Source organism: Papio anubis, chromosome 6 (assembly GCF_008728515.1).
Source record: "Papio anubis isolate 15944 chromosome 6, Panubis1.0, whole genome shotgun sequence".
In the NCBI taxonomy this organism is placed as follows: Eukaryota; Metazoa; Chordata; class Mammalia; order Primates; family Cercopithecidae; genus Papio; species Papio anubis.
This window is the reverse complement of record NC_044981.1, coordinates 166,152,422-166,174,560: the sequence shown is the minus strand read 5'-3', so window position 1 is coordinate 166,174,560 and position 22,139 is coordinate 166,152,422. Positions and strand designations below refer to the sequence as shown.

The following is a 22,139-nucleotide window of genomic DNA, read 5'->3' as shown; positions in this document are numbered from 1 at the left end:
TCTTGTTCCTTGAGGTGCAACATTAGGTCGTTAATTTGTGATCTTTCTAGTTTTTTTGGTATAGGCATTCAATGGTATAAATGTTCCTCTTAACACTACTTTTACTGTATCATACAGGCTTTACTATGTTGTATTACCACCTTCATTCATTTCAAAAATTTTTAAATTTCTCCTGAACCCAGTTCAATTACACTTCTAGAGCACTTATTAATGTGCCCTGTGCTGTAAGAAGAAATTTACTTTATGAACTCATTTAGGCCCATTTCGTGAATGGGGAAAATGCAGCACAGAGGTGAGCAACTCACCAAAGTTGCTCATTTGGTGAGAAGGGGCTTAGCTGGGGTCAGGGTTGAACTTGGCCCTGGGTCACCTGCTCTTGGCCAGTGCTCTCTATGGCCTCTTCGCTGAGCTCATTAGACAAGAAACACATGTTCATGAGGGAAATGTTCATGGTGTATTCTGGGGTAGACACAGCAGGATATAAAGCTGCATAGTATGCATCTCTACTTTGTTAAAGGAAAACAAAGCCCTTTGCATATGCAGAGAAAATGTGCAGTACATGTGCCACAGTACTTTCTGGGGTTGTTATTGAATGGAAGGATTATGAGTACTTTGATTATTTTTCTCTCTCTTTTTTTTTAATAGTAAAAGAAGAATGTGAAAATTAAAAAATTAATGTAAAAGAAAAAAGGAATTAAATGTATGACAAATATTGTGACAGATGTTTATGACATTTTTACAAAGATTTAGTCTTTTCTCAGTAGCACAATACAGTTCAGGTTATTTTCTACAGCCTATATTACCATCTACAGAATTTTTCTAGACAATTATCTTGGCCATTGTGGCAATGCACTCCAGCCTGGGTGACAGAGCAAGACTCTGTCTCAAAATAAAAAAAAAAAGGAATTATCTTTGCTAGGTGCGGTAGGCTCAAACCTGTAATCCCAGCACAGAAGTTCAAGACCAGCTTGATCAACATGGTGAAACCACGTCTCTACTAAAAATAAAAAAATTAGCCAGGTGTGGTGGTGAATGCCTGTAATCCCAGCTACTCAGGAGGCCGAGGCAGGAGAATTGCTTGAACCTGGGAGGCAGAGGTCACATGAGCCTAGATCATGCCACTGCACTCCAGCCTGGGTGACAGAGTGAGACTCCATCATAAATAAATAAATAAATAAATAAATAAATAAATAAATAAAATAATTCTCTTTGTAGAATTTATACTACATAGAACATGATAGGTAGTCAATAAATAAAATACTGAACTTGACACACAAAATCAACAAATTAAGATATTACATAGTCAGGCATGGCATTTTTATCACAATTGTGTACAACTGTTTCACGCTTAAATAGCTTTGTTCTTCAGGTGAGTGTTTTAAGGCAGTAACTGCATCCAGCGTGATTCTAGATGATAGATATGATTGGGCAGATGTGTTTTCAGCTGAACTGCTGCCCGGGGAGGAGCCTGGTTAGCCCTGCCCAGAGACAGCTCTGCGGTTGTTCAGCTCCATTGCTATGTCTTACAATGAAGTGGACACTGCTTTACTGCACAGGGCTTCTTTTCATTGACATTTGGATAATTAATATTTAAATATTTGTAATCGTCAGAGAATTTGGACAGAAGCCTTTTAAGATCCAGGAGACTTAGGTTAAGCCTCTACTGTGACATACAGAACTGCAGGCATTGTATGGAAAACAAGTTAATAAAAAAATATTTAGCTAAGCTATCTTAATTTATTTTCCTAAGATTGTTTTGAAAATATAAATCATTCCTGTAAATATAAAGTGTCCAATATGTATATTCCTAGTAGATAGTCAACAGAAATTACTTTTTTAAGGGAATAAAAAGATATATATTTATTGTAAAAAGTGAAATTGTTATGAAATTGCTTCTATAGAACTAATTGATTACTATTTCTGCCAGTCCTATTTTATTTTACAGCAAATTTTATATCAGTAAAAGCCATAACTAGATATGTAAAGGTAGCTTTATGTGAGCAGGCTTCCAGCATTCCAAAGTGAGATAGTTTAGGCAGTTACATTGTTATCAACAGCCGTAAGCTTAATTTACAGATTGTTTGTCACATATATGCTATTAATTTTATATATTTATATGAAATGTAATTTATATACAAATAAAACCCTGTTTAAGCAAAAAAGTATATATGTCCTGATAATTATGATCACTGCATATATAATGTACTCAACAATATAACAAGCTGATACACATTTTTATGTGTATGTGCATGCACTTACACTGTGCACAAGGATACAGTTAGCAGAGTGTCTTTGCTCTGCTCTTTCATCACTTTAATCACTAGAACAAATACAAAAGCACATCTTGTGTATTTATATTTTGTGTTTGTATTTTGTATTTGTATTTTTATTTGCATTTGTATTGTATTTGTACTTTGTTAGTACTGTATTGTATTTTGTATTTGTATTGTATTTGTATTTTGTATTTGCATTTGTGTTTGTATTGTATTTGTGTTGTATTGTATCGTATAGTATCGTATTTGTATTTTGTATTGGTATTGTTACCTGTGTGCTGTATGACTTTGCCACCACTCAGGGCACCTGGAGCAGGGACCTTGTCAGGCATCTTTGTGGTCCCCAGCCCAGTGCTGCTCAGTGCTTGCGGAGTCTTCTTAGGAAGGCGCTGGTAATCTCCAAAAGGTGTTGGAGATTCTCTCCATAAAATTAACAAGAATTCCTTGGCATTTTTCACAATAAACAAATTTTATAGGGTACTTTTTAAATAGTTGTGAAACTTAACCACCCTTCATAGAATGTTTTGCCTCCAAAACGTCTCTGAATAATTTAACTAAATAATTTATTATTTTAGAAGATTTGTTAGGTTTGTTTTGATATTTTAAAAATTTCCAGAATATGTTTACATTTAATATTTATCATATATAAAAGCTTATTTACTATTAGTTTTGTCATCTTTGGGAATTTGAGATTTTGAATAGTGTTTGAGTTATTTTTAAATATCTCGAGAGAGACCCATTAACCATTTAATAATTCTTATGTATAAAATATTCTTCCATTATTCATTTGTTCTTTTTGTGAAGAAAAGCAACAAGTTGTTTTCTTTCCTCTAATTTGCATTCAAATTTAAAAATGATTTTTCTCCTGGTGTTTCTTTCCTCCCCGTAGGTGTGAGCGCCACTTTGAAGGGCATCCATCCCGCGGCTATCCATGTGGAATTGCTTTCAGTCCTTGTGGGCGATTCGCGGCTTGTGGGGCTGAGGACAGACACGTATGTATTTGTATTTTGACAGTCTATAAATGTAGAGATTCTAGACTTTGGTAATGTGTAGACTGTTTAATATTGTTGCATATTAGAATAGAAACCTACTTGCAGCTTGACTGTTGGTCAATATTTCAAGACGCTTACACAGTAATAGCATTTTAATAATGTGTGAGGTATGAAAGATGTTTTTACTGAAGCATGATAAACAGTGATCACTCATGAATTATTAATAATTTCATAGATACTTGTTGAGTGCCTACTATTTGAAAGACACTGTGCTACACGTTGTATTTTCTTTTTTATTACAAGATTATAATATTAATTAGTGAAACACCAGATCCTGTCTATTTAATGGTGTGATCTTTTCCTAAGTTACATCCTTAGGAAACAATGTGCTTTTATTAATGGAAATGCCCCCCCTCCCCTCCACATTACACATTATGTGCATGTGCACCATGCCTGGCTAATTTTTCTATTTTTAGTAGAGACGGGGTTTCACCATGTTGGACAGATTGGTCTCGAACTCCAGACCTCAAGCCGTCCGCCTGCCTGGGCCTCCCAAGGTGCTGGGATTATAGGCGTGAGCTACCACACCTGGCCTAATTTATCTATTTGTGAACCGAATCTCTTTGTACAGTGGTGTGTACATGTATGTGTGGTGGTTCTGGAGATTACAGCATATATGCCTATTATCTTGTTAGTCTTCTTAGAGATGGTTCTTCCTTTCCAGTGAAATGTGAAGACTTTATGACCAAATTGGTCGCCATATCCTTCCCATTCCATGTTGTAGCTGTCTTAGGTATCACATCTTCATGTGTTCAGAACTCTATCACAAAATGTTATACTTTTTTATTTCAATAATTATACATAATGGTGTAATATATTTATCTAGACACTTAGCAATTTCTGCTTTCTTCTTCATTCCTTAAGTTTCAAGTTTACATTTAGCATTTAGAGTAGTTTTTCTTTTTTTTTGACCTGGAGAATTTTTTTTAGCATTTTTTTAGTGCAGTTCTACTGGCTATGAATTCCCTTACTTTTCTTTGATCATAGATTATCTTTATTTTGCTTTCTTTCCTAAAGCATATTTTCACTGTGTCTGGAATTCTGACTTGAGAGTTCTTTTCTTTTTTTTTTTTTGGTTTTTGTTTTTGTTTTTTTTTGTTTTTTGAGACGGAGTCTCACTCTGCCGCCCAGGCTGGAGTGCAGCGGCGCGATCTCAGCTCACTGCAAGCTCCACCTCGCGGGTTCCCGCCATTCTCCTGCCTCAGCCTCCCAAGTAGCTGGGACTACAGGCGCCGCCACCGCCCCCGGCTAGTTTTTTGTATTTTTTTTTAGTAGAGACGGGGTTTCACCGTGTTATCCAGGTCTCGATCTCCTGACCTCATGATCCGCCTGTCTCGGCCTCCCAAAGTGCTGGGATTACAGGCTTGAGCCACCGCGCCCGGCGACAGTTCTTTTCTTATAGCACTTTAAATATGTTGTTACACTGTTTTTTGGCTGTATTTGTTTTTAATGAGATATCTGAAGTCTTTCCAATCACTGTTGAAATAGGCAGGTGTAAAGTTGGGAATATAAATCAAAACTCTGGAGATAAAGACTAATAATCAGGATAGAGATGATAACTGAAGTGTTAGTAATAAATAAGGTGCCTATGAAGAATGGATACAATGAGTAAACCAAAAGGTAGTGAGTAGAATTCCGGAGAACCTCGACAGTTGAAGCCAGTGGGGAGAAACAGAAGGAAAGGATTTGAGTTACAAGAGGAAAACAGAAGTGAGAGGGTTCCCATGAGGGCCAAGGGAAGCTACAGCTCAGTGAAGGGGAAAGATTCAACAGGCCATTGCAGCAGCAAAGAGTGGAATAATCAGTGATGACCAGAGGCCGCAGATGAACAGGTAGCTGAGGAATGAACGGGAGAAGATGAAATGAGGATGGCACTGAGTATTCCTTACAAACGGTACATTTAAAGTAGAATAATTAATCTATTTATTTTTCAATAATAAAAATGTTATTTTTATTACTAATAGTATTATATACATCTATTTTTATTAGTAAAAGAATTTATCAGTGTATCTTCTTACATTGACTCAGCGGATATCAATACTTGCTTTCCCTCTTATCCACAAGTCAGGCAAAGGTAAAATTAATGTACCTGTACATTTAAAGCAGGCTTCTTAAATATTACCACACACCTTCTAGATTCCCCTGAGCATTTTATTTGAGACCTTTTAGTGTTGATCAATTAGAGCAAAAAAATAAATCACAGAAATGTGTATTTGCCTAATTAATACTGAATATATTTGCTTCCTAAAGGCTATGAAGGATAAGATAAAAACCACTGGAAGAAACCAGTATATTTCTAATGAAGACAGCATTTTTGGGGATGAGTGCTGCACTGTGATTGAAATCCAGAATGATTTATCTGTTTATTATATGTCATCTGCATAGACAATACACATCTTTGTGACCTTAAATACAGCAGGAAAAAAAAGGTTGAAAAAACAATGACAGAAAAATTCTCAAGTAAAAGACACACAATTTCAGATTCAAAGCTTTCAGTGAATTTCAGATTCAAATTGAATTTGAATCTGAATTTCAAATTCAAAGCACTCGGTGAATCCCAAACATGATAAATTAAAAAAACACTGTTCATTATAGTTTCTCCTACCCTTGAAATGGACTCTGCCTTTGAAATTCTCCAAGTCTATATTCCAGTGCATCGAAACATCTCTTCTCCTCTTATTTCTCATTATTTAGTTAGTCCAGACCTGCATGATCTCTTCCCTGATAAATATCAACTGGTCTCCATTATTAATGACTTCTTTTTTTCTTCACTGTTGCCAGAATAATCTTCTTCATATTCAGGCTCAGCACTGGCTATGATGGCGTAGCTTGGAACAGACTAGAGTGCCTATCAGAACTACTACACAATCTGCAGCTACTTTTTCTCTGAAGGAGTTTGCCATTTCTGAACAAAAAAAAGAGACCTATGTTCCAGGCAAAGGCCATACAGAGGGATGCAGCTGTGTGTGTGTGTGTGTGTGTATGAATGGTAAGAGGTGAAGTTGTACATAAAAATTAGCAGAACTTTTTCTTGATATTGCAGGGATGTAGAGATAAAAACTTGAAAACTGTAGGGCCATGAAGGGTCAAGTGCCGTGCCCGACACTACCAGTATTCCTGTCAACATATTTTATTCAATTCTGGAGCTAAGGAGGGCAAGAAACTGATAGGCTCAGCAGAAAACCTTTAGAAGCAGAGTGGGGTTTTTAACAATATTTCAGGGCTGAGGGTATAAATATCAGAGGTCAGTCCCTGCTAGTGGGGTGGGAGTTCCCAATGGACACCTTAGCTTACCCCTGGATAAACCAGGAGTGGATGGAATCTCACCCAAGCTGCAATCCAGCCTTGAGTCTGCTCAACTCTGTTTATAGTAAGGAAGTCTTCTCCTGCTCCATCTGCCCACCTTTCTGGAGTACAATAATATAATTTTGAGCCTTGGGAGGTTTTTTTTTTTTTTTTTTTTTTTTTTAATATACATAGCATTCAGTTTTGAGTCAAAAAGTACAAGTATGTCAAGACATAGAGAAAAAAAAAAAGGAAAAAAAACATCATAATAGAAACAATACTATGGGTGACTCAGGTATTGGACTTAGCAGACAAGGTTTTAAAAATAGCCATGATTAATATATTCAAGGAAATAGAGTGCAAGTCAGAGGCCACAAATATAAGGATGGAGAATTTTACCACATTGTTGGAATTTCCTAGAACTGAAAGATACATCATTTGAAATTAAGAGTGTAGAGACAGAAATGTTGAAAATAGCGGGATGTGAAATGAAGCTGATATGACAATACTTTAGTGTAAAGTAGACTTTGGGTCTTAATGCATTACTAGAAATGATGAATGACATTTAATATGACAAAGATGCCAATCTATGTAGAAAATGTCATAAACCTGTATGCACCCAATAATGTAGTTTCAAAATATATAAATCAAAAGTGATATAACTCTGAGAAGAAAAAGATGTGTCTTCAATCATAATGGAAAACTTTAACAAACTTCTCTTAATGACTAGAAATGACTAGAAAACAAACAGATTATTGATGATCATGACACTTTTTAATGTAAATACAATTACACTTTTCTTTGTAAATACTGTGTGTTTAAAATATTCTGCTGGGTCTCTATGTAGAACCAGGATTTTACGTGTGGCTTAAAAGGACTTTCACAACATGCCTCCAAATTACCTATCTATCTTCTCTCTCGATTTTTTCCTATATATCCTACTTTCTGTGTCATACAACTTCTGGATATCACAGTTCTTTTTATAATAATAATTTAAAAAAAAAGATGAACCAAAAAATATTCTCACAGAACACAAGACTACATCAGAAAAATATGTCTGCTAAGCAGGTGAAAACTGATGATATATTTGCAAATTAGCTTAAGAAAGTTAAGAAAACACATACAACATCAGAAATTGCTAGACAACAGGAATATATGAAATGAGAACTGATGGAAGTTAGGAAAGCATTAGAAAAAAATTCAGAAATAAAGGCCAAATGCAAAGGAATATTAAAGAAAGCAAATATAGCGAGCATAATAGGGAAAAAGGATACAAATGAGAGAAGTAAATAAAGAAAATGATAAAAGAAATTCAAGGTGAAAAGATAAATATAGAAGTTTAGCAAAGGAGATTCAACCTACATATAAATGGAGTCCCTGGACATTTTTTTTAAAAGTCAGTTAAACAGAACAAATAATTAATATTATAATTCAAAAATATATTTTCTAAAAAAAGTTTAGTTAAATCTAGATATTGCAAGAATACCTGGGAAAATTGACCCAGACTAGTTTGCATAGAAATACTGCTTAATAAGTCCATTTGACTACAAAACACCTTTGTGGATCCATGTAAAATGTTCAAATGCTTATAAGGGAAACAGTATCAGCTTGGATTGGACTTTTGTAAATCATCATTTTTTTTTTTGTTAAAAAATCATTGGGAAGAACATATTTAACATACTCAGAAAGATAATCTGAGTCAAGAATTTTAATATCCAGCTACATTTTTTTGAGTATAAAACCAGACACACAGTTATGAATATGCCAGAACTGAATGGTGTTCCCTTGAGTTATATTGAAAAATAAAGCTTTATAAAACCAAGGTAGGATTGAAGAAGTTTCAGCAAAAGCTTCAAGGTGAGCAGTGAATGTGTTTAACTATGGAAGATCAAAAGGTGGGAATGAAGGTACGACAGAATACTTTGTAAATGTTCTATCTGTTACAGTTTAATAGTACAAAACTGGGAGATGTGAGAATATAACTAGAAAGTAGAATACATCTCTTGATTCTCTTGTAGATGTTAATTGAGTAAGAAGAGATCAGTTGAAGCTGACAATAGAATTGTAAGCTCTTAAATGTAATTTAAGAGTATAAAATTAAGATAATTATGACTAAAATTGAATGTAGAGGAAGAGAGATGGAAAAATGGTTGCTAGACAGCCTCACTGTTGGGCATAGTAGTGAACTAACATGCATTGTCTTAGAGAGGAGTGGACCAAGAGTTTTGTATAAAGCTTTTAATAAAATATAACTGCTGGAACAAGAATTCTGCCGTTTTTAAGTGCCCAAAGAAATATCTAGATAGGATAAATAAAATAGACCATGAAGTGCCATACATTACATAGAATTAAAAATACAATACTAGGATGAAACTGAGATGGAAATGTCAGTCATATTGATGTCTTTGTTGTTGTTGTTTTCATTTATTTTTGAGTCTTGCTCTGTTAGCCCAGGCTGAAGTGCAGTGGCATGATCATGGCCCACTATGAGCTTGAACTTCTGGGCTCAATCCATCCTCTTGCCCCAGCCTCCCACGTAGCTGGAACTACAGGCACATGCCACCCGGCCTGGCTCGTTAGTTTTTTAGAGATGAGGTTTCACTGTGTGGTCCAGGCTGCTCTCAAACAATTGGCTTCAGGCCTCCAGCCTCAGCCTCCCAAAGTGCTGGGATTACAGGCCTGATCCACCATGCCTGACTCATATCCATGTTTAAGGAAAAAAAGAAAAAAATTTCAGATTGGATTTTACAGATGAGGAAAAAAGTCTGAGTCCATGCTGAATATAGGAGATGCCTTAAGCCAAAGTGATCCAGGAAGGATAAAGAAAAGAGATGTTTAATGTATACCAGACAAGTGAAAATAAAAATAAAGCAGATTATATGATTTTAATATCACACAAAACACAATTCAACCAAAAAATTATAAGGCAAAGATACTTGTAATGCCAAAGGCCAAAATTCACAATGAAAATACATGTTAGTATCTAATTTTGAAGAAAATAAACAAATTTCACAAGGTGGAAATGATAAGAACCAGTTAATAAGTAGCCACACATTAATAATGGAGACTAATGCATCTGTCTCGGTCCTTGGCAGGTCAAGTGCACAGAAATTATAAGGTTGTAGGAAACTTCTATATCATAATTGATAATGCATCATTTTATAGATATTCATAGTAATGTTTGTCTGCCAACAAGGAAGGCATCTTATTTTCAAGTGCACATCAAATATCTATGAACAATGACCATAAATGAATACAGAAAAAAGCTCAATAAATTAAAAAAATAACACAAAATCAACATTTTCTCACTATAATGCAATCAAAGTACAAATTTAAAAACCAAAAAGTTTCTTCCATCTAAATATTAAAATTCCGTCTGTTAAGCAACTCTTGGTTTAAAGGTATAAAACAAAATATGAAATTGTAGAATTTCTTGAAAATAATGCTGTTTCTAACATGACATATCAGTGTCTCTGGAATACCCATAAACCAGTTTTTGAAGGGAAATTTATAGCACCAAATACCCATATCATACATTTTAAAAGGGAAAAAGTAAATGAATATCTAACTAAAAAGCCAGACAAGGAACAGCAAAGTAAATCAGAAGAAATAAATTGATAGAGAGAAAAGCAGGAGAGAAGTTAGAAAACAGAAAATCAGTAGAACTAATAAATAAATTAAAACACTAGTTGTGTTTTTTTTGTTGTTGTTGGTTTGTTTGCTTTTTGAGACAGTGTCGCTCTGTCACCCAGGTTGGAGTTCAGTGACACGATCTCAGCTCACTGCAACCTCCGCCTCCTGGGTTCAAGAGATTCTCTTGCCTCAGCCTCCCCAGTAGCTGGGATTACAGGTGCCTGCCACCACGCCCAGCTAAGTTTTTGTGTTTTTAGTAGAGATGGGGTTTCACCACGTTGGCCAGGCTGGTCTCAAACTCCTGACCTCAAGTGATCCACCTGCCTCGGCCTCCTAAAATGCAGGGATTACAGGCATGAGCCACCATGCCTGGCCAAAACACTAGTTTTTTAAAAACGCAAGCAACAAAATAGCTTAATCAGTGCAATTTTTTTTTTTAAATAGAGAAAGCTTAGTCTATAATTAATAAGCAATGAGTAGGCAAAAGCATGGAGCAGAAGGATTTTGAAAATCATGAGACTGCTTCTCATAATTTGTGCAAATTAATATGAAAGCCTCTATACAGATGGTTGAGTCACAGAAATTTAGTTTATCAAACTGGCCCCCAAAGTAGAAACAATTTAACAGGCCACTTTTCTTAGAAGAAATTGAGAACATTTTCTAAGAGCTCCTTGTGAAATAGTACCAGGCCCATATGCTTTCTCAGGGGATTTTACCAACCTCTTAAACATCAAATAGTCCCAAAGATACTTAACTGTTTTAAAGCATAGAGAAAGAAGGAGGACATCAGACTGCTTTTTGAAGTAACCATAACTGATAGAAAACTGGATGAAATTTCAGAAAGGAGTTATATTTCATTTATGAATATCAATTGAAAAGCTTAAATAGGAACACAGAATTAGGGCATTAACAGTAATTTATCATGTCCAAGCGGGTTATGCATAGAATGCAAGGATGATTTACTGTCAATAAATCCACTAATAATTCCCTCATAATATTAACTAGTATAAAAAGAGGACTCTTACAACCATGTTCCTGGATGCAGAAAGCTGCTTCAATAAAATTCTAGATTCATTTCTGCTAAAACACCCGGTAAAAGAGGAATCCATGAATGCCTCTTTCAAATGATAAAATGCTTATCTCAGCCCAAAAGCTGACATCTTACTGAGAAAACTTTAGAGGTATTCTATGGTTGGGAACAGAGCCAGAATGTTCATTAATTCCACAACTATTTTACAGGGTATTGGAGATATTTCCCTATGAAATTGGACAGGACAACTTAACAGATATTAGCACTGAAAAGAACAGTGAAAATTATGTTTATTCATAGGTAACAAGATTACATATCTGGAAAACCCAAGAGAATTAGTGGCCCATATGAACAATAAAATAATTCAGTGAAAGATTAGTAGTATTTAAATTAATATATGGAATGCAATGGTCTTTATAGGTGCAAAAAAAATAACTTCTGAAAAGTTATAGTGCAAAAGGGGAACTCATGAGAATAGCCTCAAAAAGGATAAACCATTCAGGTATTAACAAGATTTCTGCGAAACCTGCATTAAGAACATTTTGTTTTTCCCCCAGAAGTATAGACTTGGACAAATGCAAAATCGTAACTTGTTCTTGGATAGGAAGATTTAGTTTCATAAAGAAGGCAGTTCTCTGTAGGTAATTTGTAAATTTAACACTGCCCCAACAACAACAAAATTCCAGTAGGTTTTTCTGTAGCTGTACCGTTTGATTGTAAAGTTACTTAGGAGAATAAACAAGTAACAACGGTCAGAATACCCTGAAAAAAAAGAACAATATGATGGGGAGAACTTACCCTGTCAGCCATTAACTTATGTTGGAAAGCCTTTCAAATTAAAACCATGTGGAACTGGTGCACGAATACCAGTATTTCTTAGCTCCCGCCACGGAAGGTGCTTGGAAGCAGTGACATTCCAGCCATCACCCTTAGTACCCTCTTTGCAGCCTCTAAATGCCGTTCCCCACTAATAGAAGCCAGAACTCCCTGGGTGGAGAGCTGGTTCCAGGTCTGTGGCAGAAGACTTACAAGATGAGCCAGGGACATCTTATGCCAAAGAGAAAAGGAAAGGGCAATGGAGTCATATAACAAGGCCACAGGCAACAGCCAATTCCCAAGGCCTTAAGGCTACTGCTGCCTTAGGCATGTACCACTGTCTGCTGGTTAGACCCGTGGGCAGCACCACACCAGTGCCGTATTCTGTTGGCCAGCGGAGGGCTAGCTGAGCATCCAAAGAGTAATGACTGCGATTGACTTCAAACATTGTATATCTAAACCCTTATCATTTTTGATAATACTCCCCCCAAAAAGCTATAGCTAAAAACAAAAACATAAAACAAAATGTCATTGGTCCCCATTTGGAGGTAACTAGGGCACCTGTCCCTTACTCAGAAGTGTGCCTTATGAAGGAAAATACTTAAACTATTTGTCTGCCTTTCCTGTTCGGATTGTATTTTAAGTAAACCAAATAGCCTACTTGGTAAAGGAAAGTTATTTCTTAGTGGATTGCAGACAAGTGGAATGGATGAATGGCAGGATTAGAAAATCACTCTCTTCAATCTCAGATGCAGTAATTGAGGCAAATGTCATCAGTAGGTGAAATTATCAGATGAAGATCATGGCCCAAAGGAAGCTTGAATAATAGACATTTCGCTTAAGAACACGTACAGATGGTCAATGTGTACGGGAAAAACGGGCTCACATCACCAATCATCAGGGAAATGCAAGTCAAAACCATAATGAGATACCATCTCACACCTGTTAGAATATCAGAAAGACAAGTGACGATGAGGATGTGGAGAAAGGGGAGCTCCTGCACAGTTGGTGGGAATGCAAAATGAGGCAGCCACTGCAGAAAACGTGTGGTGTTTCCTTAAAAAGCGAAAAGTAGAAACCACATGATCCAGCAATCTCGGGTATTTGTCCAAAAGAATTGAAATCAGTATATGGAAGAGATACCTGCGCTTCCATGGCCATTGCAGCACTCTTCACGATGTCCACAGTGTGGAGGCGCCCTAAGTGTCCATCACAGAGGAGTGGATAAGGAAAATGGAGCGTGGACGTGGAATCACATATTATCCCAAGGCCTTAAAAAGTGACTGCTGCCTTAGGTATTTACCAGTGTCCACTGGTTAGACCAGTGGGCGATATCACACCCGTGCCCTGTTCTGCTATGTCTCTGGAAGAGGACGTGCCAGAGAAAAGGGTGGGGTTTATTACTGTGTGTGCCATATTTATTTTGCCAGACCTTGATGGAGGTTGACAAGAGTTGGAGATTGTGCGTCAGCCTTGCAGCCTGATGAGATGATACCATTCGCCTCCCATGGCTTGTGTGGCGGGCGGCCAGGTGGTCCTGCATGCCACCATCAGGAATTCTCCAACAGAGCCTTTGCTTCTTGCTGTAAGGAGGCAAGGCTTCTGTCTTGGTGTGACTTTGTTTTAAATCTTGACCATTTTAGGTCTTCTGAGAATAGTTTACTTTTTTGTAAACTAAAAATTCAGTATCTGAAGAAATGTGCAGAATACTCGGAAAATGTCATTTCTGGAATTATTTTCAAAAGCAAAATAAGTGAGCATAATATGACAGTTGATTCCCCTCTGGAAAATGTCGCTACCATTGTCAAGTTTCAGGAGTGCAGAACTCACTTCTGTTTGTAATTCTTCGTCCCCTTTCTTGTGTGGGGTTAATTTGGGTAAAGGGAAACGAAGGTCACATGTTAGGAACTCTGTGAAAGGAAGAATGAAAGAAACTTCATCCTCGCAGACGTGGCTCAGCAGAATTGCAAAATAGTTGTAATGAATCGGTGTAGTCCTGCTTCCAAAACACTTCGCTTCTTCAGTAGTACATTCAGTCCCTTACCAATTTTTGTAAAAACATTTTTGAGCAGTCAAGCATTATTCCAGCACCCACAGATTTATGCCACATCCTCATCTTTTGCCTGAAAAATATTGCTTCCTTTTTTCTTGCTCCTTCTCTCAGGACTTCTTGATTTGGTTCTGGCATGAGATCTACCTACACAGGTTTTATTTCCAGCTCTGTTTGTTTTCTGAATATGTCTTAGCTTCAGCTCGTTTCTCTGTGGTGGCTGAAGTGCTTCATGACTCCAGTGAGTACCTCTAATTAAAATGTTTCTTTCACACATGGATTGTGGTTACGTTGAATCATTTGCAGAGCTGTTCGTTACCATCACTCTAGGGCTTATTGTCCTTCTGTATTTATTGACACTGTGTAGGATCACAGCATAAGAAACCTGTGTATCTACTAAAATATTTCTGATATTTGGGCTTCCAGTTGCTGTGTCACGTGTAAAGTTGTCATGATCAGAAAATTCATGTACCCCAAGATTCCCTGGACCAAAAGATGTTTCATTTAATTCCATTCTCACTGAGGAAACAAAAGACCTTTCCTGGATAAATTTTACCTCGCCTCTTGCCACTATATCATGTCATTCCATGTGTGTTTTGAGGTTTCATGCAAATGGAAGCCAGCTGATCTCAGGAAGCGCTTTTCAAGAGGTGAGTGGCCTTGGAAGGCTGCCTGCCCTCAGCCTGGCTTCCTTGTCTATGAAACTGGGACAATAAAAGTGTTTTCTTCATAGTGCTGCCGAGAGGGTTACACGAGAAAATTTATATAAAATTCTTATCAGAGTGCCTGACAAAAAGTCAGTGTCCAGTAAATACTTGCTGCTGTTAACCTCTGTATTTTATCGTTGGAAATAATGGATGGAAAAGAGATTCAGTCATTATAATTTCCCTTATTTGTTTAATCTAAACAGCAGACAGGAGTTCTGAAGAAATTCAGAAACCCTTTGATATTAAATCAGTCCTGAATGAAAAATAGCAAAATAAGCAAAGGATGATTTTGGAAACACCTGTGAGATTAGAGGGAATTTGAGGATGCCCTGAGCCATGTGTGAATGGGAGTTGTCTTTGGCAGCCCAGTGAAATAAACAGCAAAAGCTTAGAAAAATCAGTTTGGAATCTCAGCACTGAGGCTCCGTGGCTGTCCTGGTAAAGTGCTCTCTACCTGTCATGGTTTCCTCCATAAAAAATGGAGATTGCGATAAAATAGGGATGCGCCTTGGTCCATTTTTGTAAATGGTTTATGTAACAGTTGTGTTTTGTAAATAGTGACACACTGTGTAAATGTTAGGGTTACCCTCACCCAGTGGTTCCCAAAGCGGGATGCCCTGGACCAGCAGCATCAGCCTGACCTGGGAACCTGTTAGGAGTGCACATTCCCAGGCCCCATGCCACCCCTTACAGCAGCAACTGCACAGGAATACTTTTCAAATAAAGATGTGCTTGTGGCAGAAGAAAATAAAATGTAGACATTTTATTTCTCCACTTTCCTTCGAAATTCAGCTGACTCTTGAACAACATGGGTTTGAAATGCATGGGTCCACTTATACATGATTTTTTTTTCAACAAATACATTAACATTTTTGGAGATTTTCAACACTTTGAAAAAACTCATAGATGAACCACATAGCCTAAAAGTCTAAAAAAATTAAAAAGATATGTCATGAATGCATAAAATGTATGTAGATATTAGTTTGTTTTATCCTTGACTATCATAAAATTTACACACGTTTTTAAAAAGTTAAAATTTATTAGAATGTATGCACATTCTCAGTCAAGAGAAATATAAACAAGTGCAGAAATGCAGTATGAAATCATCACTTCATAAACTCAACTGTCGTCCATCCAGCACTACTGTCCTCATTTCATCGCCTTGCTGTTGCTGTTGCGGTGAGCTCAGGAGTTACAAGTATCCCTTAAAACTCTGTGTGATGCTCATCGCCTCTGTGTGAGCTGTTTGTCTCTCCAGTAAATTGTGTGTTGCAGTGAAAGGTGGTCTCTTACGGCTCTTGTGTATTTTTCATTGTGTTTAATGCAATACTGTAAACCTTGAATTACACCATGGGGCCCATAGGAAGTGCCCCTAGAGATGCTGAACTTTCTCCCAAGAAAAGCCACGACTTTACAGAAAAAGCTGAATTTCTTGGTATGTACGTAGACTGGCAGGTGGCTGCCATTTCAAGATAAATGAATCCAGTATAAGAAATAATGTAAAAAAAGAAAAGGAAACTCGTGGAGACATGGCTGCAGCTGTGCCAGCAGGCATGAAAACCTTGCACGTTTTGTTAAATCCTTTTAAACCTCATATTGCAAATGCAGCTTTTACGTGGGTGCAGGATTGCTATGAGAAAGGCATACCTATAGACTCTAATATGATTCAAGAAAAAGTGAAGTCATTATCGGACAAAGCAAAGGGAAGGTGAAGGATGACTTGATAATTTTAGAAAGAGGTTTGGCTTAAAAAGTTCAAGATAGGAGGAGAAGCAGCTTCTGACCAAGAGGCAGCAGCTGAGTTCCCAGACGCCATTAAGGAAATCAGTGAGGGCCAGGCACAGTGGCTCACGCCTGTAATCCCAGCACTTTGGGAGGCCAAGGTGGGCGGGTCACCTGAGGTCAGGAGTTCGAGACCAGCCTGGCTAAGATGGTGAAACCCTGTCTCTACTAAAAATACAAAAATTAGCCGGATGTGGTGCTGGGCACCTGTAATCCCAACTACTTGAGAGACTGAGGCGGGAGAATCGCTTGAGCCCAGGAGGTGGAGGTTGTAGTGAGCTGAGATTGTGCCACTGCACTCCAGCCTGGGCAACAGAGCAAGATGCCATCTTAAAAAAAAACAAAAAGAAAAGAAAAGAAAATCCTTGAGGAGAAAGGATGTCTGCCTGAACAGGTTTTTAGTGCAGATGTAAGTGGCCTATTCTTAGGGAAAAACATGCTACAAAGGACATTTATTTGTAAGGAAGAGAAGAAACACCAGACTTAAGGCAGGAAGGGATAGGCCAACTCTACTGGTTTGTGCAAATGCAGCTGAGCTTGTGATTGGGACTGCCCTTATCCATAAAACTGAGCCTTGAAGGGAAAAAAACACCACCTGCCAATCTTTTCATTGTTCACCAAGAAAGCAAGACAGTGAGAACCTTTTCCCGCATTGGTTCCATTGTTACTTTGTCCCTGAAGTCAGGAAGCGACTGCCTTTTTTTTTTTTTTTTTCTGAAACAGAGTCTAACTGTGTTGCCAGGCTGGGGTGTAGTGGTGCAGTCTTGGCTCACTGCAACCACTGCCTCCTGGGTCAAGCAATTCTCCCGCCTCAGCCTCCCGAGTAGCTGTGATTATAGGCATGTGCCACCATGCCCAGCTGACTTTTGTATTTTTAGCAGAGAGGGGGTTTCACCATGTTGGCAAGGATGACCTCGATCTCCTGACCTCATGATCCGCCCACCTTGGTCTCCCAAAGTGCTCGGATTGCAGGCGTGAGCCACCACGCTTGGCCACGACTGCCTTTTAAAGTTCTTTTGATATTGGACAATGCCCCTGGCCACCCAGAACCCAATGAGTTTAACACCAAAGGCATCAAAGTGGTCTTGCCCCCAAACAACTTCTCTAATCCAGACTCCAGATCAGAGGGTCATTACACATGGAACCCTATGGAAGGGGTTGTCAATGCTGTGGAAGAGAACTCTGATGGAGAGAACATCATGAAAATCTGGAAAGATTACACCATTGAAGAAGCCATTACTGTTATAGGAAAAGCCATGCAGGCCATCAACCCTGAAACAATTCCCACTGGAGAGAATTGTCCAGAGTTGTGCATTACCTCACAGGATTTATGACAGGGCCAATCAAGGAAATCATGAAAGAGATGGTGGATATGGCAAAAAAGGTTTCAAGCTATGGATCTTGGAGAAATTCAAGAGCTAACAGACACCACACCAGAGGAATTAAGAGAAGACCACTTGATGGAGATGAGTGCTTCAAACCAATGCTGGACAATGAGTAAGAAGACATGGAAGAAGCAGTGCCAAGAAACAAATTGACATTAGACATAATCTGGAAGAAGGGTTCTGATGACTCAGTGCTTTTGATGTGTTTCACGACATGGATCCTTCTATGATACAGGCAGTGAAATGAAAGCAAATGGTAGGAGGACTGGTACCATATAGAAAATGTGAGAAAGCAAAAATGTCAGGCAGAAATTACGACATATTTCTGTAAAGTTACACCAAGTGAGCCTGCCTCTGCTGCCTCCCCTTCCACCTCCTCCACCTCTTCTGCCTCGGCCACTGCTGAGACAGCAAAACCAACCCCTGCTATTCCTCCTTCCCACTCAACTTGAAGACAATGAGGATGAAGACCTCTATGATGCCACTCAGTGAATAATGAGTATATTTTCTCTTCCTTACAATATTTTAAATATCATTTTCTTTTCTTTAGCTTACTGTGTTGTAAGAATAAAGTATTAATACATATAGCATATAAAATATATGGTAATTGATTGTTTATGTTATTGGTAAGATTTCTGGTCAACAGTAGGTTATCAGTAAAGCTTTTGGAGAGTCAAAAGCTTCGTGTGGATTTTTGACTGCGTGGAGGGCCAGCACCCCTAGCCACCACGTTGCTCAAGGGTCAACTGTATATGAGACATTTATTTGTAGACTTTACTTCAAAACCTGCTTAGTCATTAACAGAATCATTGGGAAGGCCTAAATCTGAAGGACTCGTTCTTACATTAAAATAGTTCTTTTTTGGTGATTTTTTTTATTTGCTGAGCAGAAGCTCTTTAGTTTGATGTAGTCCCATTTATTTACTTTTGTTTTGTAGCCTGAGCTTTTGTTCTGACATTCAAAATATTATTGCCAAGGTCAATATTGAGGTGCTTTTCCACTATGTTCTCTTCTAGGAGTTTTATGATTTTAGATCTTTCATCCATTTTGAGTTGATTTTTGTGTATGGTAAAATAAAGGTCCAATTTCATTCTTTTGTGTGCAGAAATCCAGTTTTCCTAACATGATTTATTAAAGAGATTACCATTTATTAAAGAGATTATCCTTTCCTCATTGTGTCCTCTTGATGGCCTTATTGAAAATTAGCTGTCCATATACATTTAGATTTATTTCTGAGCTCTATACTCTAATTGGTCTGTGTTTTTGTTTTTCTGGCAGTACCACATTGTTTTAGTTACTGTAGCTTTGTAATATAATCTTAAATCAAGTGTGATGCCTGCAACTTTATTTTTCTTAAATGAAAAAGCAACCTATGGACTGGGAAACATTATTTGCAAACCACATATCTGATAAGGGTTTAATATCCAAAATTTATAAAGAACTCTTGCAACTCAATAGCAGAAAAACAAATGACCTGATTGAAAAATGAGTAAAGGACCTGGATAGACATTTCTCCAAAGACAACATAAAAATGGCCAACAATCTATATGAAAAGGTGCTCCACATTGCTAATCATAAGAGAAATGCAAATTAAAACCACTGAGCTAGCACCTCATACCTGTAAGGATGGCTATTATCAAAAAGACAAGAGATAGCAAATGTTGGTGAGGGTGTGAAAAAAGAGAACCCTGTGCACTGTTGGTGGGAATGTAGGTTGGTGCAGCCATCTGGAAAACAGTATAGAAAACAGTGACTATAGAACTACAATATGACCCAGCGGTCCTCCTTCCGGTATATGCTCAAAGGAGAGGCAATCAACACCATGTAAAGTCATCTGCCCTACCATGTTCATTGAGCATTAGTCACAACAGCCAAGCTATAGAAACAACCTAAAAGCTCATCAATGAACACAAATTAATAAAAAATATGATATAGGAGTGTGTGCATATGTCTGTACACACGTACACACAATGGTATAGCCTGCCATTTGCCACAGTGTGGATGGACATGGAGGACATTATGCTAAGTGAAATAAACCAGACACAAAAAGAAAAAGACTGCAGGATCTCACTTCTGTATGAAATCTGTATCTTAATAAGAGCTCAAAGACACCAAGATAGATGATGGAAGTGTGGCTAACAGGGTAGACATAGGCAGGGATGGGGAGGAAATGGGGAGATGTAGGTCAAAGGATACGAAACAGCAGCTGCTAGGATGAAGAAGTCCAGGTATCTAATGTGCAACACGAGTGCTCAAGTTAATAAAACCATGGAGTATTAGGGATTTTCCTGAACTACATAGATTTTAGCTGTTCTTGTTACAAATGCAAGTAGCAATGTGAGATGATAGATATGAGAGTCCGCCTCTCTAGTTACCAGTACTATTATCTTCATATCTGTAGGTATGGATCCCATAAAATCATGTTGCAAACTTCAAATATATACAATACGCTTAATTTTTTTAAAAACAGTAGGGTTTTGTGGGAAAAGGAATCACCTTTGACACTTTCTTTCTGCTGCAATGTGACGTTGCTGTTTATTACTAGTAGGCTTTCACAAAATATTTGTTGATACACTTTGTTACTTAATGATTATCTCATCTCTCAATTCCATCAGAATGGTATCTGATAAACAGATTTTGTCTCTAAAATAAACTATTGATGGCAGTTCTGGATACATATATCCAGAATTGTGTCACACACAATTGGAGAGGAACTTATTTATCAACAGCTATAAAAAATCTAAGTATTTGAATTGCTCAAATTCTAAGCTGATGAGTAGGAAACACAGTATAGCATATGTACCTATTTCAAGTTTATGGGGGAGGATACAATAGAGTATCTTTTTTTTTTTTTCATTCAGTTTGGAACTTCAAGGTAAGGTTGCATTACAGAATCTATACTCCTTCCTTAAAATTAGTCATCAAACATGAGCATATATTTAAAACTGTTCACAGGGTACTATGGAGGCTTTTGATAGTAAATAGAAGGTATGACATAAGTTCACTAAGATGTTAAAAATCTACAAGAGAGAAGGGGAAAAGATGCCTGTTTTATAAGGTTAGTTCCCCAGCGTGGATGATGTTTTGTCAGGCATCTCGGTTGTTGCTGTTGTATTTGATCAACTGCACTAATCTCTAGACAGTCCCTCTACTCTGCGTAGCATATAGCTGATTCCTCACTCTGAGTTAACATGGCTCACCTGCTCATCTTGTCTTGTAGGCTTACGTGTATGAAATGGGCTCGAGCACGTTTTCTCACCGGCTGGCTGGGCACACAGACACCGTCACTGGAGTGGCCTTCAACCCATCCACGCCCCAGGTACAGTCTTGCTGAGTGGGTGGGGCACCTCTGCTGCATACAGGTCTTACGTTATATTTTTGTATCTTTATGACTTTATTTTGGTGAAATCTTATAATAATTAAGGTTACACGCCAGTGTTCACTGAGTTCAGGGAGAACTTAGGAAATACACTTTTATTGGAGAGAGACAGAAATAAACTTTATTGTGGGGAAATGCATCTGGAAAAGTTTCTTTTATAATGAAGGTGTTTGCCACTCAGCACTCGTGCATGTTTAATTGAATGAAACGGGAATGTATGGGAAGACCCGTGGACAAATAATACGTTACGTTAAGTAATTAACATGAACACCTGGCGAGCAAGAAAAAGCAAGCAGCAGAGTAAGTGAAGATATCAGGGATTTTGAAAATTCTTATGGAAAAAAGTCCACAGCATTTCCAGAAACTTTAATTAGAAGAAAACATGAAAATAACCATTGCAAATCAAATCAATTGTATATAAAAATGAATGGTCTTCTATTAAAATGTACAGGGAGATTTTTTGCAAAGGATTAAAAATATTAGGTATTGGCCAGGCGCAGTGGCTCACAACTGTAATCCCAGCACTTTAGGAGGCCAAGGCAGGTGGACTACCTGAGGTCAGGAGTCTAAGACCAGCCTGGCTAACATGGCTAAACCCCTGGCCTCTATTAAAAAATACAAAAATGAGCCGGCCATGGTGGTGGGCGCCTATAATCCCAGCTACTCAGGAGGCTGAGGCAGGAGAATTGCTTGAACTCCGGGAGGCTGGAGGTTGCAGTGAGTCGAGATCATGCCACTGCACTCCAG

General features: G+C 37.8%; 1 protein-coding gene across 14 annotated transcripts in view; it reads left to right on the top strand.

Annotated features, from left to right (window-relative positions):
• The window catches only part of WDR27 (WD repeat domain 27), a 240,763-nt gene that overhangs the window by 95,370 nt on the left and 123,254 nt on the right, over positions 1 to 22,139 (top strand). For all 14 annotated transcript variants that reach the window (XM_009206433.4, XM_031667588.1, XM_017958482.3 and 11 more), the window contains 2 exons: positions 3,163 to 3,265; positions 21,234 to 21,332. In XM_009206433.4, the coding sequence (XP_009204697.2) occupies positions 3,163 to 3,265; positions 21,234 to 21,332 (202 nt within the window). The remainder of the gene's footprint in view (positions 1 to 3,162; positions 3,266 to 21,233; positions 21,333 to 22,139) is intronic.